The following is a 23,956-nucleotide window of genomic DNA, read 5'->3' on the forward strand; positions in this document are numbered from 1 at the left end:
CTGTTTATTTGTTTTCTAGCCTAAGCTTAGTTTTCCCATTAGTGAAAACCCAAACCAACAGGATACTTTTTAAGAAGCGAGGTCATAAATCTGAAAGTCCAGGAATACACACACGCACGCGCACACACACGCACAAACACACACACACATATATATGAGATTGGATAGTTACCTCCACGTGTTGTAGAAGAGCAGGGGAATGTTGAGGCCCACAGTCAGCCACTCCTGGGCACACAGGAACATGATGCAGAAGAGTCCATGGATGGAGTACTCTGGTAGCACCAACTACAAAGAGAGGAGGAAGAAGTGGATGAGTCAGACAGAAGAGGACTAGAGCGAAGAACAATCATTCACACTTAAATCACTGATGAAGCTACTCTGATGTCAGTAAGCAGAGAGTGACACACCAACACTTGAGCACGTCTCTTTCTCCTTCTACTCCTTTACTGCGCTGCTGGTGATTAATGCTACTAAATGTAAATACTGCTTGAATGACATTTACTCTAATATTAGACCTGCATGAATGAACCAACACTATATTAAACTTAACTACAGGGTAGTTGGTTAGCAGATGCCACATTATCATTTTAATGCCCACAGGTGTAAGAAAACACCTCAAGTATTATCATTAGCATTCAAATCCTTAGCCTAGCCTATATTTAGCCACTGCAAATCTATCTATCTGCAAGCATTCCAAATGGCTAAATGCCCCCATCTAGATTATGGAGAGCTTAGCTCCACAATAGGCAGCACACACTGATGGCAGTGCTCCACCATTATCATAATAACTCGAGGGCTCAGCCCTCCGAATGCAGGAAGCAAGAAAACCTCCTGGCAAACTGCAAGGGTGAAGATGCGTGTGTGTCCTCATCACCAATCCTCTGCCAAGCCCATCTCCCTCTTAAAGACCCCTCCAATGAAAAGTTTTAACCCTGCTAACATGTCCATATGATGTTTTTTATATGTTAGAAGACATATTATGGGAAAAATAAGTTGTTAATGCCACAGCTGAGCATTTCCACCTTGGAACTACAGTGGATCAATGACAATTTCACAAACACAGATTCAGAGAGCCAGTGTTTCATATGCAGTATATGTAAGGAACCGATCCCGTCAACTTGAAGGGTGGGGCTGCAGTGAAACCAGGGTTATCAGAGGAGAAGCCAGCTGTTGCTACATGTTGACATTGCAAGCTAAGTTTTGCTATTTTCAAAATTTTCAAAAAAGGATAAATGATGAGTTGTCCTGTATCACCAAAGGATCTGAAAATCAACCATTTTTCAGAGCACTGTTCTGAAATTTTCACACAAAAACTGATGGATTTTGACACAGAGCTTATACTGAAGCCTGATGCTGTTCCATCCAGAGCAAGTACGAGCCCGCATGTTGGCTTATTTTTTTTGTTTTATTCATTGACTGTGTCCAAGAAATCGACAGTGTGCTAGATAATGTTAGCCAAAGTTAGCCTGACAAGATACACATTATGATTCATGTCAAATGCTGACATTTCATTTGCCTCGGGGATGTTGACGAAGAAAGTTACAGCGAACGTTACTGAAAACAGTTTCAGATAGCAAAGCTGATGAATTAGAAGATGGTTTTATTCATTAGGCTATGATTTCTGACAGAATGTTCACATGACATTGGGGTTGTTCACAAAGAATCCTCATAAGCTGCTAGTATACTGTAATGTTAGCATGATCATTCAAAGTGCATATGGCAAGTTTCCCTTCAGAGCTTTCTGCCAGAAAGCGCTGTTTGTGTGTTTGACTTGCAGAGACGAAGCTGAGCAGGTGTGCTCGAGCTGCAGGCAAGTGGTGGAGAGGTGGGTGGAGATAGAGGTGGAGACTGTTTGCATATTCACAGAAGGCAATGAATGTAACCAAAGCATGTTCTTGTAACTCAGGAACTTCTTGTTCTTCTACCTTCATCAACGACTCTGGTTTGAACTTTGTTTTAAAATCCAAAATGACACAATGACGAATAACTGTGCAACCATTACACTTGCCCATAGTCTGTGACATGAATTGAGAGGTATGTCTAATTTTTTAAAAGGTCTTGTCTGAAAATTACGTCGAGCTCTTATACAACCTTCATGTAAACAAAAGTCACACAGCTACCCAGACTGCTGAATTCCATACATGTGTGGGTTTGCGCACCACAGCCTATGGACAGTTTGCTAACATTAGCTACCATAGGTAGCCAATGCTAAGAAGAATCAGGTCAATGACTGTTAGCAAACACGATGGTAGCTAATGCTAAGAAGAATCAGGTCAATGACTGATCACTCATCTGGGCTTTTCCTACTGTTAGCTTGGCACAGATAAACATTTCATGATGGCTTTAAAGTGACTGACTCAAAAGAATCTTGGCAAAGGAGGGAAATTCAATGTGTCAGTATGACTATATCAAAAAATTATAGTCAAACATAATGCAGCAATAATAGATTTTTTTGGCTCCTGTGGGAAAAACAGGCTGTGAAAACAACATTGGCTGATCTATACCTTCTAAAATTGCTATGTTTACCAGCTAGTTTTGTTTGCTAGTTGGTGCCATGTACAGCAGATTTATCTCAGTTTATGGCTGCTGGAATTAAGGTTGATCAGAGCTGTGAGACTGAACCTAAACAGTTAAACTGCCGGCCATAAAATTAAAGCAATGAGCTGAAAGACAGTGAAAAGGTCATCAAACTACAATGTAGTGATAATTCTTTGTCAGCTGATCCATTTTCTGTATGAACATATGAATTAGTGTACCTTTAAATCCCACGTTATTACTACTCTGATGAAAAGAATCACCTTAACATACATGCAAAAAATCCATTGTAAGATGATGAATGTTGTTTGGTTCTGAACTAACTCACTTATACAAATAGTCTAATAGTAGAAATGAAACCACACTTCATGACAAGGTGCAAAACACAGCTGATGTGCTTATGTATGTTCTCTGTGTGAGCACATATATTTAAGCTGTATGTTGCTTTAATTCCCTTCCTTGGAGAAAGGTAAAACCTACATTTTAAGTCATTATCACGATGCTTTTAGAGAAAAACAGGCAATTCAGGAAAAAGAAAAAGCTTTTGAAGTGTTGAAAGCAAGAAGAAAGGAAGATGCAAGATAAATAAGAGCTTGTCAGCCAAAAAAAACCCCAAAAAACAAAAACCTGTATAGTAAGGAAGCACACTGAAAAGAGCGTGATGACTGAAGAGGTCTGCAGCTCATCATGCAAAATGCCACAGTTTTGAGAAACACTTACCTCTGTATGAGATATTTACCAATTCTTATTACTGTATTGATGCACTGTATTGCTGACATTCAGCATTCACTTTATGAATTTCATATTTGTATGAGCAATGAAAGGAAGTAGATATAAGTGTGAAAAGCTGATTCCAAATTCTGTCTCCAAAAGGACATGTAACACTGACATCTGCTCTGATAAAAATGTTCTCTTTCTAAATTGAACAAAACTATATTTCAAGACAAAATTGGCTTTGCGCCTCAATCTGAAGAATCAGGGAGATACAGCAGACATAACAGAGAAAAAAGTGCCATCTACAAAAAGCTCAGTTTCATCAGAAGAAGCCAAAGGCAAAGAGAGGCTATGTGTGCAGTTATGTCTCAAATCCTGCTTTCTTTCAAATTACAGTGTTGTGTAACAGTATAATGACAAGCTGCCTTTATTACTGATCTACCACTTTATTTTAAAGCCACACTGATCAATATCTGTGTATTAATAATGGACCAAATGACTAATATGAATGGGGTCACCCTGTGAGACAGAGCTACCACCCAGCTCTGCAGTTCCTCGCAGGTCTACAAAGAATTTTAGTGTATTTCAGCTCATTGTTCTGCTTTTCCAGCAGCAGGAGTGAGAAAGCTCTGACAAACCAACTGTACGCGATCTGCTCAGCATAACACGACACACAGACAAAGTTTGCAACGAGCTTGTGCACACAGTGGAGCATTTAACAGCCAAAGAACAAACTCTTATCCAGGGCCATTCTCCCCAGCGGTGTTGATCAAAACAGAGCTAAAAGGAGAGTTAATATCTGACTTGAAATTGACAGAAGCTTTACGTCTGCTGGATGTGTACAGTAAACAGGAAACTTGAAAATGCTGATCCAAACAATTTTATTAGGTCTTAATTGTCAGCATTGCAGTTTGACCTTGATTCACTGCCAATACGCCAAAAAGGACAATTTAAATGAGACATTAATCAGTTTTTATTAAGCAACAAAAGTTATCTCAATAACTAGAAACAAAAGCTTTTTATTTCAAAATTTTGAAGTAGGTTTCCTTTTCATACCTATGCACCAGCTACTTCCTCAGACCTGACAGTAATGCAGATTATCACTTTAGTCTAAACAGATGTATAATCTCAAGAGTTGGCACGCAACCTGGACAAGCCTGGCCTGCCACTCTACATGGGTGCCTGAAATTGCATGCCATGCAAATCTGTGTGAACACCTATCTGAGTAACCCAAATGCCTTAGTCCACTGAAATCTGCACAAGCTTTTCACTGTTTTAGTTAATGTTATTCACAAAGAAAGCCACTTCACTACTCATGTATATTTAACAGCGTACAAGGCGACACATTACGCTGCCATCGTGAACCGCCTGGCCTTGAACATTACTGTATACGCTGCCATAACGAGGCAGTGTTCAGGATGCATTATTCAGATGGCCACATGCCTCCTAATAACAGAAAAACACATTTTCACTGAATAGCTCTTCAACAGCAGGGGACGAGAAAACTGCTGCTAAGACAAAACCTAAATATATCCATTTGCTTTCACACATACAGCAGGGAAGCTGTGCACACACACATACACACTCCAGCATGCAGCATGCATGCAGTACATGGACGAGAACACACCCATACAGTCTCCCCTCCCCACACAGACAAAAAGCTCATTAAAAAACAAATAGTCACACTGAGCTTTACATACTCCCTTTTCTGCACCCCCCATCCAAATCCCTAATGCATGTTGGCTGACAGCACTCAGATGAAAGAACAAGGATGATACGTCACTCCAGCAACCACACAACACCAAGGAGTACATAAAACTTTACTGACAACAATATAACAATCTGATGTGGACACGAAAAGGGGAAAAAAGACCACCCTTGTGTCCCTAAGTGGCCTTGCAACAGAATGGAAAATAACAACGCTTAAGACGCTTAAAAGGAAAGCATGAAAGATATGTTTTTCTGTAATGTGCATGGTTTTGTACATCAGGATGTCACATCATCTATTAATAGTTGAAGAAAAACAAGTGGCTCAAACCAATTAAACATTTAAAATTCCCCACTCCTGCTGTAACTTGGGAAATTACACAGAAAAGAAGTTACTGAAAAACTGTTGGCACATGGGTGTTGGCAGGTGGGAAGTCTGTGAGGGTGTAACACCTCTGGATGAGTGGCAAGTTTGAACCGAAAAAGCAGAAGCACCGAAGCAGACAAAGTATTAAGAAAGTCTAGTTTGCTTTGGGAAGGCAGGCGAGGGTCGAAGGTGTCAGATCAGGGAAACAAATGCAACAAGGGGCAGGCAAAGGAGTCTAAACACTAGAAATCAGGCAAAGAGTCAAACAGGCAGATCAGGCAACACTTGAATCTATTAGGATCTGCCCTCCTGTCTGTCCCCAGTGTTTTCCTTTTTCCCCTTCCTTCGTCTTATTTGTCTGTCTGTCTGTTCCCCTGTCTGTCTGAGGCTGAGTGTGGTTTTCTCCACTTCCTGCTCTCACCTGCCAAATCACCTGCGCACCTGTTGTGCATCAGACTCATTAGACTAACAGTATTCAGCCTGGCTTTCTCCTCCAGTGGTTGCCAGATTGTCCTGGTCTCTCCTGGTGTAATAGTTTTTTGTTTTGTTTTTGAGTATCGCTGTGACTACGTCTTCAGAATTCCTCAGATAGTGCTTATGTTGGATTATGTTTGGTTTTTTAATCTTCCACTAGATGTTTTCTCTTTTTCAGTGCCTTCCAGCTATGTCCAGTGTCTCGCTCAGCCTTGACCCCTCCAGTTGTTTGTTTCACTTTCTGCTCCTCAGTTTAATTTTTGTATGATAAATTTACTTTCTTTTCATTCATTCTGCCCACCACATTTGCATTATTGGAGTCCAGAAAACATTCCAAGGTTAAAGCCTTAACACAAAGCTCACGAGAGAGCTGGGAAAACATAGACAATGTGGCAGGAATTAATGAAACAAACTAATTATGTGTGCTAATTTAGCAGGTAGGCTGCTGGTAATAGCCTTTTTTCAGGCGTCTGATTGGCCAACACTATGTTAGAGTTGGGGTTATATCACCACTTTGTGGTTTGGCATGCTCTTGTTAGTGCTTCAATTGTGTTTTTGCATTTTCATATGGACAGAGATGTTTGTTAAAAGCAGTGGCTGTGTGAAAAGGATTCTGTCTCGAACGAAAGAGGACGCACCCTGTTTTTAAAAAATGCCTGCGTACATGGGGACTCTGCATCAGTGATACGATATGAAAAAAAAACAATGGATGAAAAATAGTGTTGGCAGGGCTCATGACAGAGGGCTCTTATCCTTTTTGCTGGTTGATTAAGATGCCCACAAAGAGGAGTTTTATCTTGGAGAAACTGCACTGTCCACAACCACAGATGCGCCATTACTGATGCGCTCTCATCATTACAACAGGAGTTAAAACTGGTGTTTGTACAGTAGATAAATATACAGTGTGCACACCAGAATGCTGCCCAGCCTGTCAACTTTGTACAATGCTGATTGTTTGGTGCTTTTTTAATAACTACGGTGAATCTTGGTTAACAACAGAATTCTCTTTTCTAAATGAGGTAGCCTTACTCCAGATGTCCTATGCAAGCCGTCACATGGAATTCTGTTTGAGCCGTCTCTCTGTCATGTCTCTGTTTCAGTGCTGTGTCCACTGGAGACATTTCATAAGAGCATTTTAATGCAGTCTGTCTGTCTTTAGATAAGAAGGAAAACAATAGCATGTGTCTGTGTCATTGAATTCATCTGAGAAGTGACATACATAAAAAAAAAAAAAAACTAGTTTTGCAATATTATGTAAAGTAACAATGGATAGGACATTCACATATCCAGTTTAAATGAATTGTCAATATAAGTAAAATCACTTGATGCTCCACCTGACACAAGCTGCTCTGGCAGATGGTCAAGCGGAGAAAACAGCTGCATGTAAAGCATGAGTGAGGCAGTTCAGTCACATCTTCACTGGATGCAGATCTGAAAACGGCTCTGCTGGACATTGGGAATGAAGCAATATCAAGAATACAGCACCAAGAGACAATAATCAACAAGCAGCTTCACACTGTTGGCACAAGTGTGGGCTGTGGCAATACTGTACATGAACCTTTGAAAGGCTTGTGCTAGCAAGCTACATTTCTTTGATTGCAGATGTGCGGTGCCATGCACAGACAGGTTTAAATGCCATTACCCGAAGGCTGTGTGCACCATTCAAGGTCAGCTGTATAGCCAGGGAACTGGACACACCAAACTTCTTTGTGCTATTTACAATTTGAGCATAAGCATAAAGCAGCACTATAGTCAAAGTGTTGTGAGCATTCAAACCAATTTGTATGAACAGCTGTGCTGCAATTTGCTGCATTTTAGCACTGTTTGATTTCATTCAATGATGGAAAAACAGTGGCTGTGTTTATTGTTTATTGTCACAGTGGATGTATTTGTCAGTCCACCATCACAGAAACCAAACTAAGGTCTAAACCTGACCTTGCAATCCTCCTGAGCATTCAGTTTTTTTATTTACGGCTCAGTTAGTGTGACATATTTGTTGCTGAGAAAGAATACAAACATGAAAATTATATACAATTACTAAGCTCACTGTACACTGCAGGCAACCCTGCTGCTTTGCATTCAGTGAACATGTTCACTCTACAGTAAATATAATTGTGCGTGTGTGTGTTGGGATGTATTGGAGCATATGCATTCAATTCCCATGCTAATGGGCAACAAACTATTTTCTTCCTTCAGTCGCAGATTGTTTAGATTGTGTGTGTGTGTGTGTGTGTGTGTGTGTGTGTGTGTGTGTGTGTGTGTGTCTCGACAGAGGGACCCATCTGGGACTGTGCCTGGCTGGGACTGAAGATCTGTTTCTCTTGCTGTGGTGCCCAGGGGCTGCCCTTACACCCATCTGATCCACCCAGCAGCAACGTTGACAACGTTTCATTCATGTTGGAATTTGTATTTTACCTCAGTCACTCCAAGTATCTCATGATACACAGTGTCACTGCACTTTGGAGCACTTCCTACATCTGCAACCATGCTGAACGGCAATCTCACACCACTGTGGATATCGCAGAGCTGAATGTGTACAGAAATGTATGAATATACTGCATGTATATCACCTCTGAAATTACCATAGAAATGAATCTCACCTCTTTCAAACAGTCCCAAAATAAAATGTACATTTTAAGCTTCAAAAGCATCTTTGCATGGCTACTGGTCTTCTTAGTCTCAATTTGTCCACAGCATCAGTTAACAGTTAAGAAAGTTAGAAGAGCTATCTAGAGTAAAAACAGCGCTTTATTTCTTCTGACGTGTCACAAGAATTTCATACCATTCTGGCATTTCACATTTTATACACAGTATGGGAGCACTGAGTGTCAGCAACTCAATGGGTACACTTCAAACTAAGTGTTAATAGCTTATTCGCCATACATTCAGTGGTGCTAACTTGCCAAGAATCTAAAGAAATATTAGTAAAAATGTGGAGCTCAAGATGTAGGCCACATTTTTGTTTTCTTGCATTTCATAAGGGTTTCAGACTGCGCTGTTAGTTCACATTTGATAGACAGTATGCAGCACTGAGTGACAGGAACCATTATAGTGAAGAGTAGAGGTGACACAGATTCACATCTACACAAATGAGAAGTTAAATTTGGTGCTTAGTATGCTGAGTCCCCCTGCAAAATCCAGTATTTTTGCACGAATTATGTATGAATTGTATATTATGTACACTATGGGAGAAGAGTAGAAAGAGAAAAGGAAAAGGTATGGAAAAGGGCAAAATGCAGAAAGCAACAATAGGACAGTGAAGAGTTACAGCATTTCTAGTAAATTCCATAAGCTTTAGGACAGATAGTCCCTGTCGATTCTTGTGGAGGGGACTGTGGATTTTATATCAAAAGTTGAATATGTGAGAAATCTAAATGTGTTTATCTTTGACTGTACATAAAAACTGTCAGATTCAGAGCTGAGGAGAGAATGCCGCACACACCATCCTGTATGTCTGTTTCACCACTGCTTGTGGGATTTCTTCATTTTGATTGGCTGGAAGATGGCCATAATTTTTTCCATCATCTAAAAGCCTTTTTATCAGTGTCTTAAATAACATATATAAAACAGCAAAAATGTTCAAGATTTACAAAATCATATCCTGAGTTCTTCACATTGCTTATTTCATATGACCAACAGACAGACAAAGGCAATGAAATTTCCCAGATATTTAGCAGCAAGTCATCATCATTGGGTAGTCAGAACCAGCAAATGTTTGGTGTCCTGACTTAAACAATTAGATGATTATTAAGGTAAGGTAAGGAAAGGCAAGGCAACCTCACTTGTATAGCATATTTAATACACCAGGGCATTCCAATGTGCCTTACAGGGTAATAATATTACAGCGAAGGTGAGATTTAATATTTAAAAAGTGAAAAAGTATAAGAGATACAAAATTAAAAAGCAAGTAAGTGTAGTTTGAATCAAGTGGAAATAAAAGATGACAGAACAAGTACTGTTTGAAATGCGGATATTTAGATGCACAATTAATTTGAAGTAAAAACTATTTAAAAAAAAAAAAGCAAAGCTATTAAAATGAAAAGCTAAAAGGAGCTAAGATAGGTGGAGAAGTTTTTACTGTAACCAGTAGACCTACTAGGTAGAGTAGGAAAGGTTTTAGCTCTGACTTGAAAGTGGTCAGTTGGGGCTTGTCTAATATCATCTGGGAGAATATTTCATTTTGAGTCATTTCTCAGGGTGACTGGAAGGCAGCGTAAGGATTTTAGAACTGGTCTAATATGGTCATATTTCCTTGTTTTTGTCAGGACTCTGGTAGCAGCCTTCTGTATCAGTTGAAGTTGCTGAAGAGCTTTTTTTGAAAGCCCTGTGACCAGACCATTACAGTAATCCAATCCTGAAAATAAGGGGAAGGGTAAGCTTTTCTAGGTCTTGCTTGGACATTACTCCTCTGAGTCTTGCAAATTTTTTGGATGGCAGTAAGCAGACAAACTGACCAATTTGATGTGACGATGGAAATTTAAATCTGTGTCCAAGATAACACCAAGCTTTCTGACTTGACTCCTTGCTATGAGAGACAGGGCGTTACAGTGAGAGCAGACATTCTGTGTTATCTCTATTTTTATGGAGAAAAATTTGTCATTAATTTGCTGATCCACCAGATTCACTGTCATCTGGTTTAAGTGAAATATAGATGTGTGTCATCTTCATAATTGTGGTAGGCTACTTTATTATTTTGTATATTTTGGCCTAGAGAAAGCATATCAATATGAAACAAGAGAGGTCCGAAGATGGACCCTTGTGAAACTCCACAGGTCACAGCCATCGGCTCAGACACACTGTTACCAACGGAGACAAAGTACTTTCAATCATGGAAATGACTTAAGGACAGTCCCAGAGAGTCCCACTTCTTCTAATTCTAATTATTGTAATCTTTACTATAGAATTGTATAGTCCACAGTATCAAAATGGGCACTAAGACACTGTATTAAAAGAGACTTTGTTGAGGTGGATGTCATTTAACACCTTTATATGTGCAGTCTCAGTGTTATGATGTGGCCAAAATCCTCATTGAACGTTATGCCCCACAAGTTATTGGTATGCAACTTGGCTGCTAGTTGTTTAGTCCAGGGGCATCAAGGCTGTTCTTCTTTAGAAGAGGCTTAATGACTGCAGTTTTCAAAGCCTTTGGAAAATGCCACATTGGTTGTTAACCATGCCTATCAGTTCTTTCATTAAGCTGTTTTAAAGGAAGCTAGTAGGTAAAACATCAAGGCAACACGTGGATGAAATGAGATTGGAAAAAATTTCTTCTAGTTCTTTGTTGTTAATGGGATTGAATTGTGTCATAGCTGCCAAGTAACTTCCGAAGACTGTTATGATTCTTTTTTGCTATTGTGGAGTTGATTGTGTATCTGATACCTTGAGCTTTGTCATTAAAAAAATTGAAAACTCACTGCATGTGCTGGCAGAAACTATTTTCTGGGATATTGGAACTAGGGGGTTGGTTAGCCGGTCAATGGTAGCAAACAAAATCCATGAGTTATAACTCGCAATGAAATCTTTTACGCTGTTAGAACAAATAGGTAAAATAACCAGGATCTAAATGTGTAGCGTATAACTGTGGCTGAATAATTGGCAAATTATGACAGTTTCTGGCAGAAAAATACAACGCTAAGGAATGTGTTGCAAACTTTACAGAAAGTCCCATGCAGGAGTGAAATAGTGATTACTTTTCCATCAAGCAGCTAATCAGTTAATCAACTAATTGTTTCAAAACTTCAAACCAGTGAGATTTGTTTCCATGAAGGCACACAAAAATCCCAGACATGTACTTACCTCAGCCAGGTATAACTATCTCCAGGAATCCTGAAAATAATTCATCAATAAACTAATCCATTAATGACAGCTCATGAGGACATGCTGCTGCTTTGACTTCAACTCAGCTAATTGCAGTGTCACACTTTCAGATGAAAAGCACATTTAGACCAAGATGCTGCATGCATATCATCCCCCTCCTCTTCCTTTGATTTCATTAGCTGACGATGACTGAACACACAGCCACCCTCTCTCCAACCCTAAGCAGCACTTCCTCTGAAGTGCAGCTCTTGAGCTGCTACATCACAGCTCTTCATACGGGTGATATCACATCGTGTTTCCATCTGGTAAAAAACTGTAGAAAACCTCGGCTGTGGCACTAATGAGCTGCTGCAACGATATTTGTTTGAAGAAGAGAAGTGCATTTTTATTGATTTTCTGAAACTATTTCTTAATTTATTTGTAAGATGGAGAAGGGTCCATGTCTTGCTTTTCTCAAGGCTTTGTACGTACAGGCTTGCACTTAACAGTGCAAGTCTGTACAATGTCCACAAATTAATTGCAAAACAGAATAAATGGGTATCAATAACAAGAATTAACATCATTATTACTAATTAAGGAACTGCACGTATTTTATGCATTACTTCAAAACAATTTATTATGATTTATTATTATTATTATTTTGCTAAATCTTCTGCAGAGTTCATCAACTCCTATAGAAAACCTTTTTTCTACAATAAAAAGGAGACCACAAATACAATGAAAAGTAAAGTTTGAAAAGGAAAGCTATGACAAACTATTAATATAAATTACCCTGTAGAATACAGATGGCTGAACAAATAACCAAATTATTATTAATGCAGTCTCATTAAAGAACTTGCATGCATCTGTGGAACCCACTGATCGGACTACAGACCAGTATCCTCCTCCTGAAATCTCATATTCTTTTCTTGGCAGAACCACCATGGAATCATTAGATCTAGCATTCTAATGTCTAAAAACAGTATTAAAAAGTTTTTAAAATGGTCTAAAAGTAAGCATTTTATACACAGTAAATCTGTCATTTTTTGTGTGAAATTCACCACCGTCCGATTCTTTTTCCCACCCTTTTTCCAACCTGCATCTTCAAACACCATCAGTCTCTCCAAAAGACATGTCCCTGCTTATTCACTTTCGCTTGCTCTTTTCTCCTCTGATTACCCCTGTGCTGACGCAGCTCCCGGACCTCTTGCTGCAAATCACCATCCAACATAGCAAATGAGAGCTCCTGCCCACGCTCCTTTCAGAGCCCAAGTGGAACCTGACAGGGCCACCACAACTTGGCCTCAACCTCTCCAGGTCCAATTAGTGAGGCCACCAGCCACAGAGTGTGCTCACTCATGGCTGAAAAGAGGCTGGAGAGCTTTTCAAATGTGACTTCTCAGGCAGGCCTGCTCTGAGGGATGGAGGGGTAGGAACACTGGGTCACCAAGCCAACTAATGAGGGGAAATAAATAAGTAGAAAATAAAAGAGATGACAGTGAGACAGAGAAAAGACATGCTGTGTTCTCTACGCAGTTGTGCAAGCCCACAGTTTCACAGCCTTCATCTCATCTCTCCCAAGTCACGCTGCTTTGTCACCCACCTAGTTGTGCAGATCGCAGAACAGCAGGAAGTATGAAAACACACATAAGCAGTACAGTGTGGCTGTGATGCTACAGACATTTCCTCATTCACTTAACTCTCAGACTTTGATTTGGCTGACTGACATCTGACAAACCTCGGTTCAAACCTCTTTGATTGGCACACAGGTGCAGTATCTAACACTGCTTGACTTTAATTCATCCCATTAACATTCTTGCCATATATTCTGTTTTTTGAAACATATAAACATACAGATAGCTAGAACTTTACCCTCCCCACTGATGTGCTCTCCCCGGACTGCAACTGTATGAACACAAAAGTCAGCCCTTACTCAACCACATCATTACTGAATGTGCCAAAAGAAAATCAGGGACCCCCTACGTTATGGGCACTCTACATAATGCAGCCATCAGGAGCCATAATAAACATAAAGAATGATTTATCCCTCTTGAAAAGCTTGTTTTTGATGAGACCTTCTCACCTTGCTGCAGTGGTGTACAGGTGCACTCCAGGACCCAGTGACATCACTGTTGGGTGTGGTTACAGGTGTAAGAAAGCACACATCTGACCACAACCAAAAGAGTTCAAATAAACTTGAAACTTTCTACCAGGCGTTTTCAGCCTGATTAGTTGGAGAACAGAGTCCTAATTTTCATGTATTAGTCATAGGTGCCATGTCAAAACGTGCATGATGTGCAACTGCTATGGTGAGCTGTAGCTGTTCTGTAAACTTCTGCTAATCAGTAAAGAACTAAAGACAGTTTGGTTTAAGGCTATTAATTAAAAGCTGATTAAAAGAAAAAATGAATCAGCAACTATTATGATCTTTGATTAATCATAATTTTTCAAGCCAAAATACCAAACATTTACTAATTCCAACTTCTCAAATGTCAGGATTTGCAGCTTTGTTATATATCAGTAAATTGTGATGGTCATTTTTTTTGTATATTGCACAATATGAATGCACATTTATCTATAATGAAGACAACTGTTAGCTGCAGCCATAGTCTGGTCGAGACATGAAACTCAACTTTATTGCTTTTTTTTCTAGAATAAGAGTCTTTTGATACTGACCCATGTTGGAATCTAGTAAAAACGCTGATTTTTACAATAGCTAGGACGGTAAATGCTGAAATACTCAGTTTTCTGGATACCATGTCAGCATTACCTGACCTGGGTCAGTGTATTTGATATGTGTGAAGCCAGAGACAAATGAAATTTAATGACAAATTACCATAACATTACATTGTGTCCCACAGTGCAAGTTAAATAGGACGTTGACTGATTTATTAGACAAAATTCTGGCTTGACATTTTTATTTTGCAACTGCACACTTTACCAGCCAAAGGTCAGCATCTAAGATGCTGACTAATGGAAAATCTGTTTTTACTTGCAGATAATATCTGCAAGGAAACCCTTAAAATCTTTCCAGTTTAGATACTCTCGAAGAAACAAGTGGGAATGGCTTACTTTTTGTCCCAGTATGTGGCATCTTATATTTCAGATAATGCAACTCAGTAACATCTTTTTGTTAGCTCCACTGCCTGAAAGTACATGTTTAAAACTCCACATGCCCACTGTGTGGTTTGCAGCAAATAAAATGACCTTCATATAAAATAGGTGGAGTTACCCAATAAAATGTATGCACACATAATGTAAATTATCATGCCAAAGATTTCTCATAGGAAATATAACAAAAGAGAGAATATTTGCAGTGGTAGTAGTGACAGCATACAGCAGAAACCACACCTGAATTCATGTATGTCAACAGAAAGGCAGCAAGTCGACTGCAGATGACCACCACAGATGTATGGGAGTTCCCTTGCCAACCAGAAAACATATGGTCCTCTCCTTCTCCAGTCCAGTCCTTCTCCACACTCCTCTCCACCTAATTCATTTAGGTCCACTCCTTCACTCTGGATGAAACTTGGCTGTTCATTTTAGCTGCAGCAGCTTTTCTTCCCCTCTTTAACATCAAAAAAGACCCACTCACCAATTACTGTCTCAAACCCCTTCAGGACAGACAACTGTAACTAAGCTTGGCAAAAAATAATTGTACATATTTTATGACCTTTAGATGATTCATATTCCCTCCATGCCATGGAGCAGGGACTCGCATGGTTCATTTAGCTGTTCAAACAGAATTCAGATGAAACAAAGGCATAACCTTGTAATAAGGCTTCCATTACAGTAGGTGGGGGACCTATTATATTCATTATCTTGATGTAGTTTAGTTAGAAGTTGAATTAAATAAGCTAAGGCCAATTAAAGTAGAAGTCAGTTTGGTACAATAATAGACAGTGATCACCCACAAACACCGGCCTCGGTAATTTAGCGACCTCTAGTGGTAATGTAGCATCCGAGCCTACAGTAATGCACTGATCTAACCTGGAGACACTCGAATGGGCGGAGAGCAACATAGAGCTGCACTATTTTTCCCCAACATTGTTCTTCTTTCTGTAAACAGTAACTTGTGAGACCAGAATAATTTCAAATATGCTAAAGCCACATAAAATTGCTCACACTGGCGCTTTAAAGCTAGCCTATGCTGAACAGTAGTAGCTGTGGCCAATAATGTTAAATGCTAAAACAGCGTAATAAGAGAAAAGAGCCATGAATTAGTAAACTCACTCAGTGATCTTTTTACAGAAAAATACGTAAAGTTTCCTACCATTGGCCCCAATACACAGTGGCCAGAAACATTTTCACGAGAAACCAGTGGCAGCGCCAGAGACAATGCCTGTTCAAAACAAATGCTACAATGGAAATGTACAGTAAATTAAAAAAAAGTGTTCCAGTAGAACAATACACACAAACTCTGAAAACAACTTTAACAAAAAATTGCTGCATATCCAGTCAACACAGCGGATGTTCTCTAGGCCTCTAGGGGGACTATTAAATTACTGGGGAGAAACAAGACGGGACACTTTGTTTTTGATGCAGGAAGAACAGATTAGCTACCATTTTCTTTGGATACAAAACCATGAGTCAGTGCTGTGTTTGCACTGATAATACCACACTGCACAGCAAACTAGAAGTGTTAAATAAAGTAGTTGAACCAAGAAGTTGGCCTGTAAAATATGAAGGATATTTGCAGACGGTTTGGTTATAATTTTATCAATAACCTTGAATATTGTTAAAATATGTATATTGTCTAAATATCAATATTGCTAAATTATATAGATATTTTGCAGATATAGGGATCAGACACGGCAGCAGTGATATATTCCATTCTAAAGGACTGGTTTTATCGATTGCTGGGCTGCTGAACGACCACTTCCCCTGAGCTGAAACATCAAAGGCTCCTTTTCAGCTTAAATAAACCGAGCTCACTACAGTATTCAGCAGCACTCTGCTCGTGCCCTTTCACCCCTAGGGCAGGAATGATAGGCATGAAATTGGAAGTGTCTTCCTTTTGCAATTGAGTTGATGAAATTCTCTTTCCACATGAGTGGACAGCTGCTCCAGGCCTCAATATATCCTAAAATCCCCCATACACTTGAGTGCAGTTTTGAGACTGGTGACGTGTGCAATATTGCCTTCAGCTGGGATAAAACAGTGGTCACAGGGACACAAGGCATATGGAGAAATAAATTCAGATTTATTCAAATCATTTAGAGACTCCACCTGAAAAAGAGAGATGGGATTTTCTTGGCAAGACGAGTAAAATAAGTGTGAGTAACATTTTTCCAGGCACAGTTGCTTTTTAGACGTCAGCAGTCTCTATGTTAGAGCAGGTGTCACTTAAAAGTGGGATGTCTTCAGCTGAGTGTATGATAACCTTCTTACTTTGACTCACACACACACACACACACACACACACACACACACACACACACACACACACACACACACACACAGACACACAATATCATGTCTTGTTGTAAGTAGGTCACAGGGCCATAGATTAATTGTGTATTGGAGAAGGAGGTATTGATTAGAGTCCGTTTGGCAAAAAAAGCACCATCAGAGGATGGATCCTCCATTCTTGTAAGAGTGTCAGTTACGGTAAACCGCTCTCATCTGTAGTAACACAGCAGTCAGGTACTAGATGCTCTCTCTCTGTTACATCTTTGCTTTCAATCCCAACATGCAAGGTCTTACTGCGTGCTTCAAATGAAAGGGATGCAACCTGGCTGCACAGTTGCTTATAAAGTCAATGCAAAGATATGAGTGGACACGTCTCAAGACTATAGGACTCCACCTTATCAAGGTACAGTGACAGGATGTGACAGAAGCTGAGGTGTCACACAAACACATAAACAAACACTGCATGAATTTGGTCGGTGTGCACCTTTCTTGCTAACAAGATATGTAGCATCTGTACAGTTGTCACACCGATTCGTACTTGCTGCAAATAAACACACTGCACAAACTGCACCGCAGCAGAAGCACCAACAAGGTTAGCAAGGTCATTTCAATTCCAACACTATCACCACAAACGACTGTGATATTGGAAGATTCTACAGACACTTCAGTGAAAATGTTGTTGTACATCCTTTGCTTTACAAATTAGCTTTTTTTGTTTTGCCAAATATCTTTTTCAAACATCTGGCCATGGCAGTCCAAGATCATAGTTATGGCAAATTAACTACGATTAAGACATGGTTTGGGCAGCTACAACACTTAGTTTAAGGGACAAATACAAATTGCAGGTATGTGATGAGATGTAAATCCAGTCTCTTAGTTGAGAGTCAGACGTGCTACATGGTAATCCACCACTCCAACCTCCACTCCTGCACACTGCTTCCTACATTGGCACTGAATGTGGCAATGGATGGAAACTGCTATGTACAGCATCGCATATAGCTCCTCATGGTACTATAGGGATGGACTGAGTATTTTATACCAACTGAGGACAGACTTTATTTGGAAACAATACCTCTTGGTGTTGTTTCTTCCCGGCAGCATTCTCTCCTTCTGTCTGCTTCCTCTTTCTTCTTCTGCCTGGCCTCTTAGCACAGACGCACACAAGCTGACAAGCTAATGAGTCCTCTTCTTCCACCCTTTCCTCAGCAGGCCCTTGTCTTTGGCAGGCCTAACCATTCCATTAGATTATACCCTGTCCAATTATGGAAAAAGTGTACACTAGTTGCCATTGAGGATGTAACATGATACAAGACAGGGGCTAGCACTGAAATGAATACCAATGTTTTTCAAAAGGTTTTCTCATTGAATATTGAACACATCAACACCCATTTCCGTAACTCTTCAGAAAACACTGTTTTCAAATCACAACTGAATATCATTTGGTCTGTCCAACAATCATTCCAACAGCCCTCTGAAGACCAGAGCAAGACACCATTACAACTTTTGGCCAGATCACAACAGATTTAGCAGTGGATATTTATAGTGCCTCGAGCATGAATCTACATTTTCTGGTGTTCCCCTTTTCGAGATGGACCACAGTGTGACCACAGAACTAAGGGAGTGAATCCACCTCTCCACGGGGAAAAAAATCTTGATTTTAATGACAATGCATTGTGGGAATGATTTCTCATCTAGCGCCACCCACTGGAAACAAACATTTTTATCTTCAGCATTCTCTTTGTAGTTAATAAAGGCTAAGAATAGTTAAACTAATCAATGATGGTATTAAAGCATTATCCATTCATTACTTGTTTATGCAAATAAACAAAACCCAATCAAAACGGTTGCCATTGGCTCCCGATTGCAAGTAAAGGTCTTGAATAACTTGATGACACTCTTCCAATGCTGTCGCTTATTGGGTAAAAAGTGATGATGATTATAGGGATCCAGTGCTAAAGACAGTCTATAAAGATTCTACTGGGATGTACAAATTACAGTAATTAAGTGGAGCCCAGAGCAACATTGTTTCAGATATCCTAACTGTGCCCATGCTTGTGCCTTCGGATGACTAAGAAGTGAATGCTGTTTAAATTTTCCAAGCAATTACATTTGGAATGGAGAAATGGTGCATCAGTAACACAGCTATGCCTCCATCACTGAACATCTTTGCCCTGAGTGGAAACATTGCGTTTGTCACTTCCATTAGTAAGAGTTTTATTTGTGATATTCTTTGTATTTAACAATTATCTTTTTGAGAAAATTGACTGTACATCACATCCCAGCTGCATACTGTGGTGCTGATGTGACACTCTTGGAGCCCTATAGAGAAATTCTCTTTTTGATCCAGAAGTCCGCTACAAAGATGGAGCTGGAGGGGAATCAGGGTCTTGCTCAAGCACACGTTAGGCTTCGACACCATAGGACAGCCTCTTTTCATGTGGGAGATAAGAGTTCACGTCTTGTCATAGAACAGTTTGCTTTGGAAGCAATATTGTAGTTGCCATTCAAAGATGCTGTAGAAAGAAATAATTTTCAATTGTTGACATTGCAGGATGGGATTTTGAAGAATCGTCTATGTTGTCTAATGTCGACATTTTTGTGGCATAAAGTTGAGATTACAGGAGGTAGACAGCAGCATTCACATATCACCTATTTATTCAAAACACAGTATATCCATGTCCCTGAGCAGCAGAAGCAATAGTAACTGCCCAGTGGCTAGAAGCACCTTAAGATCAGGCTCAAACCGATGGACAGACTGAAAGCTACTGAGCCTCAGACAGAGAAAATGAGACTGACATGTTGGTTATAAAGAGATAACAGAGGAACGTGGTTGAATGTGTAGGGCAAAGACCCAATTACTATATAAAGACTGTCTTTTCCTTTTGTCTCACATAAACTATTTCCAGTTAGGCAGGCTTGCACAGAACAATAGTCCAAGGATCATTTCAGGTTATCTAATTTTACAACAATAACCACTGGATTTCATTATGCAAAAACAACCCAGATGTGCTGAATCAAAAGCCCAGCATGGTGGCTCTCAATCATATGCATGGTCACCTCATCAGCATCAGTCTAGGAGTCAGAACTTTTTAGCAATTTGTGATTTATGCTCGTGTTTAAATCAGTATCCAATTACTGAGGTGTTGGTCCAAGTAAGACTAAAACTTTTGACTAAAATTGTATTTTGATTTTATTTTATTTTTTGCTTTCTAACTGTTTTGTAACTTGATCATTCCTAATGAATTCAGTGTTTGTGAGATAAAACCACTCATCATGGGGATCTCTAAGAACTGCCTGGAGATTCACTGAGCTGAACGACGCTACTACTGAGACGAACATTTATGTAACACTCATAGTATGTACTGATCCAGTCTAAATATGTCCCTGTCATTCTCTGCTGTTTTATTAATATCTACATTGAGCACACTTAGTCTAGGAAACAGCAGGACTGACATCCATATTTAGCAAAAATATTTATCCACAAACACACATTTGCAGTCAAAATGCATCCCTCTGTGTCGTCACATGTGTCTGTCTGTCATGCACAGACAGACACACACGCACACACATACACACCGAGCTATAATCCCACTGACAGAAGCACCATCTGTGCAGTGCAGCCAGCTTCCCTTTGTGTCCTGTGTCTTGGCAAACTTCACAGAGTTTTATCAAAGTATGCAGGACAGGCCCTCTGTGGCCTCACATCAGACAATGCACTTCACACAGACTACATCACCTGCATGCTAGCTGCTGGCTTCTATGTACTGTGTATGTACTGAATGCATGTGTGTGTGTGTGTGTGTGTGTGTGTGTGTGTGTGTGTGTGTGTGTGTGTGTGTGTGTGTGTGTGTGTGTGTGTGTGTGTGTGTGTGTGTGTGTGTGTGTGGATAAGGGAGAGAATAAAAGACAAGGAGAGGATGAGAGACAGATTGAGTGAGTGAGATGTGGAGATGGATGTGACCTGCACGACGGACACAGCAAATGAGAATGAGTCAGAGAGAGATGGGGGAGGGGAAGGGAGAGAAGGAGGCAAAGAGAACCTTTGTACTGAAACTTCAAAAGCATTATGGGAACCACAGGGGACCCCCCTTCATCTTCATCCCTCCCCACCCGACTCCTCTGCATCCTCAAATCTCATTGGCTGTAACTGGAACAAGCAGCAAGCTTCACCTTGACATCAGTAACTCGTAGGAGGGAAGTAATGAGGGGCCTGCGACAATTCAGTTTAAACTGAATGGCTACAAGTTAAATTCTTTAAGCTGATTTTGGCTTGATTGATAATTGATGTGGATCCCATTTCACATTATTTTGTGTTAAAGTAGGACCAATCTCCAAGGTGTTGGATGGGAACAGCTCCATACAGCCCACAGCTCCAGTGACTGGGAAGTTTTAGGAAAATGAAAGTTACTGCAATGAGAGCAGCAGAGAGAGTGACCTGCAGCAACACAGGAGGAGGACAAAGTGATGAGCGGAGAAGAGACAGGAGCAGAGTCTGAGAAGCGGGTCAGGGTAGGTGTCCGACTCACCTTCCTCTAACATATTTCAGATTCAGAGTTGGCCATATTTTAATACATTGGAAATAAATTCGATTTTAACGTATCATACACATTTGTGCTGTTGACCAATCGCAAGCTGTCTTGATGGTGTTGTCTGATATTCGAGGAAACTGAGCACCGGGGAGTCGAGAATGGAGGAAGCTCATTAGCTATTTTTGCAACATCTACTTTGGTTGACCCCCTCTCAGAGTAAAAAGTGCTGTAGTTGAGACATTGTGCATCTTACCAATAGCTTGTAACCCACCAGCATGTTTCTGGCTGGCAGGCGTGTTAGCAGTAATTTTCCAACAAGCTATGTGTGGAGTGACTTCATCACCAAACTTCTAAAGCTGTGTTTAGGAGTGTTTACCGTGAGATTTGGTAGCTCTCGAGACACCTTCAGCATTTTTTTTTTTTTAGAATGATCTGCAAATTTCCATATCAAACTATATTACTGATCGCTATTATTTGTCCTTTGTTTTTGGTTTGAATTATTTTTCGCAAAATACACACAGTTTACAAGACTGACAATATTCAAGTGTCTGAATCCTCTCTATTCATGAAACTTCAGTTCACAGTCGATGACTGAAGGCTTTTCAAGCTTTTGGAAAGTAGCACTGTATAAACCTCCCTCTCCCTGACGCAGCCTGTGATGTCATCCACTCAGTTACAAGCAGGCTGCAGGCACAACTCTCGCATGCCCTCCTTCTTCTCTTTGATGATGTTAATCATGCACCTCTGTCCTCCAGTCTGCCCACATTCACTCAATATTACATGCGACACCCGAGACAATAAAATACTGGATTTGTTTTATGACAGCACCAAGGAGAGAGACAACTCCCTCCCCTGGGAAGATCTGATCCCAGCCTGGTGCACCTCCTGCCTGGGTGCAAACCTCTGGTACACAGGCAGCTAGCTGTCACTCACACAGTGAAAAGATGGTCCAACGAGGCCGAGGAGATTGTTCTGAACCTGCTGCAATCTGGTGGTGGACTTCTGCAGGTGCAAACACTCTCCTCCTACACCAGTTAAGAATAACAAACCTGTACTTTAGCTACATATTTCCTTTGCTTTGCGTGAAAATTTAAAGTTGAGAAATTTCAGTAGCAGCTGTAGTATATTACTTAAAATATGTTAAGAAATGGCTGTGTCCAGAACCCAGTTAGAATTTGATTAAAACCATCTTAATTTTTAATACTTCATTATATTTAAGTAGAGTTACTGATTTTACTCCTCTTGCCATGTAATAGATGTAACCTGTCAAAGTTGTCTCGCCACAGCTAAGCAATTAACCAAGCAAGCCTCATGCTTATGTATGAAGTGTTCAGAATGCATGGAGTGCTGTTTTGCCCAGGGCTTGACTCTACTGAGTTAACTTCCAGCAGGCAGCCTGACCAGCTGAGTTTATATTCTTGGACAGAGTTCACACCTTGATACTGCAGCGCTCCAGGTTGGAAATGCATTCTACACCACTAGTGATACTCTAGTTTGTGACAGGTTGGGTGGTTAGAGAAATGCCTGTCTGTACACATGGAGGGATGGATAATAAAGTGGCATCTGGATGGACAGATGGTTGGCAGGAGGTAGCACCTCATGGTGTGTTTGGGTATTCTGTTAATTGTTATATTTTACTCAATATTATAGCATGCAAACCGCTTTTAGAACTGATCGCAAATCACTGCTGTGCATATAGTAGTAGTATCTTTTATTATTGCTCGTTCTGACTGTGTGCTGACAACACACCCTTGTGAAATCAGCCAGGTGTTGGCAGATGGAGTGTATGCTGTGTAATACCTTTTCTTTCATGTGTGAGCACAGTTTCCCTCTTTAGCACCTTGGTTACACCGTCTAGCTTCACCAAAGGACTGTCAATAACAACACTGAAGAGGTGGATGTATGTGCAATATTATTGCTTACATATGTGTTACATCAGTCAAGCATAATGAAGCATTACAGGTCTAATGGCGGCTTCTTACATGATAAATACAGTACATATTCATGTTTCATCCTGAACCGATTATGCAATTTCCTTTAAATGTATACCTCTGCTCTTCAGAGACCTGACACCATTGTACACCCTGTCCAATGTATTCACTTAATGTTGTCTGTTATTCCCCAAACTATTTGTTTTCACAGTGTTCAAATCATTATCATTGTTTTTTTTTTTTTTTTTTTTTTTTTCCTTCAGACGGTTTCTAGAGTCTTTGTGGAAACATTGGTAGGGTTGTCTTTCCCTGTCTGACCTCATGCTGTGTGACTGATACTATGGACTGAGGGATAATGTTTGCTCACTGTCGCAGTAGCTTGACGGCACAGACCTGGTGTCACATTCACTGCACAGAAGCACCTACTGAATACTGTGGGATTGTCGTGACAGCGCCTCTTGAAGACTGTCTGAGGCACGTGACGATGAAGA

General features: G+C 40.2%; 1 protein-coding gene across 4 annotated transcripts in view; it reads right to left on the bottom strand.

Annotated features, from left to right (window-relative positions):
* Positions 1-23,956, bottom strand: part of cnih3 (cornichon family AMPA receptor auxiliary protein 3) — an 84,272-nt gene that overhangs the window by 18,315 nt on the left and 42,001 nt on the right. For all 4 annotated transcript variants that reach the window (XM_070987985.1, XM_070987983.1, XM_070987982.1 and 1 more), the window contains exon 4: positions 173-285. In XM_070987985.1, coding sequence (XP_070844086.1) covers positions 173-285 — 113 coding nt within the window. The remainder of the gene's footprint in view (positions 1-172; positions 286-23,956) is intronic.

Source organism: Chaetodon trifascialis, chromosome 19 (genome assembly GCF_039877785.1).
Source record: "Chaetodon trifascialis isolate fChaTrf1 chromosome 19, fChaTrf1.hap1, whole genome shotgun sequence".
NCBI lineage: Eukaryota > Metazoa > Chordata > Actinopteri > Chaetodontiformes > Chaetodontidae > Chaetodon > Chaetodon trifascialis.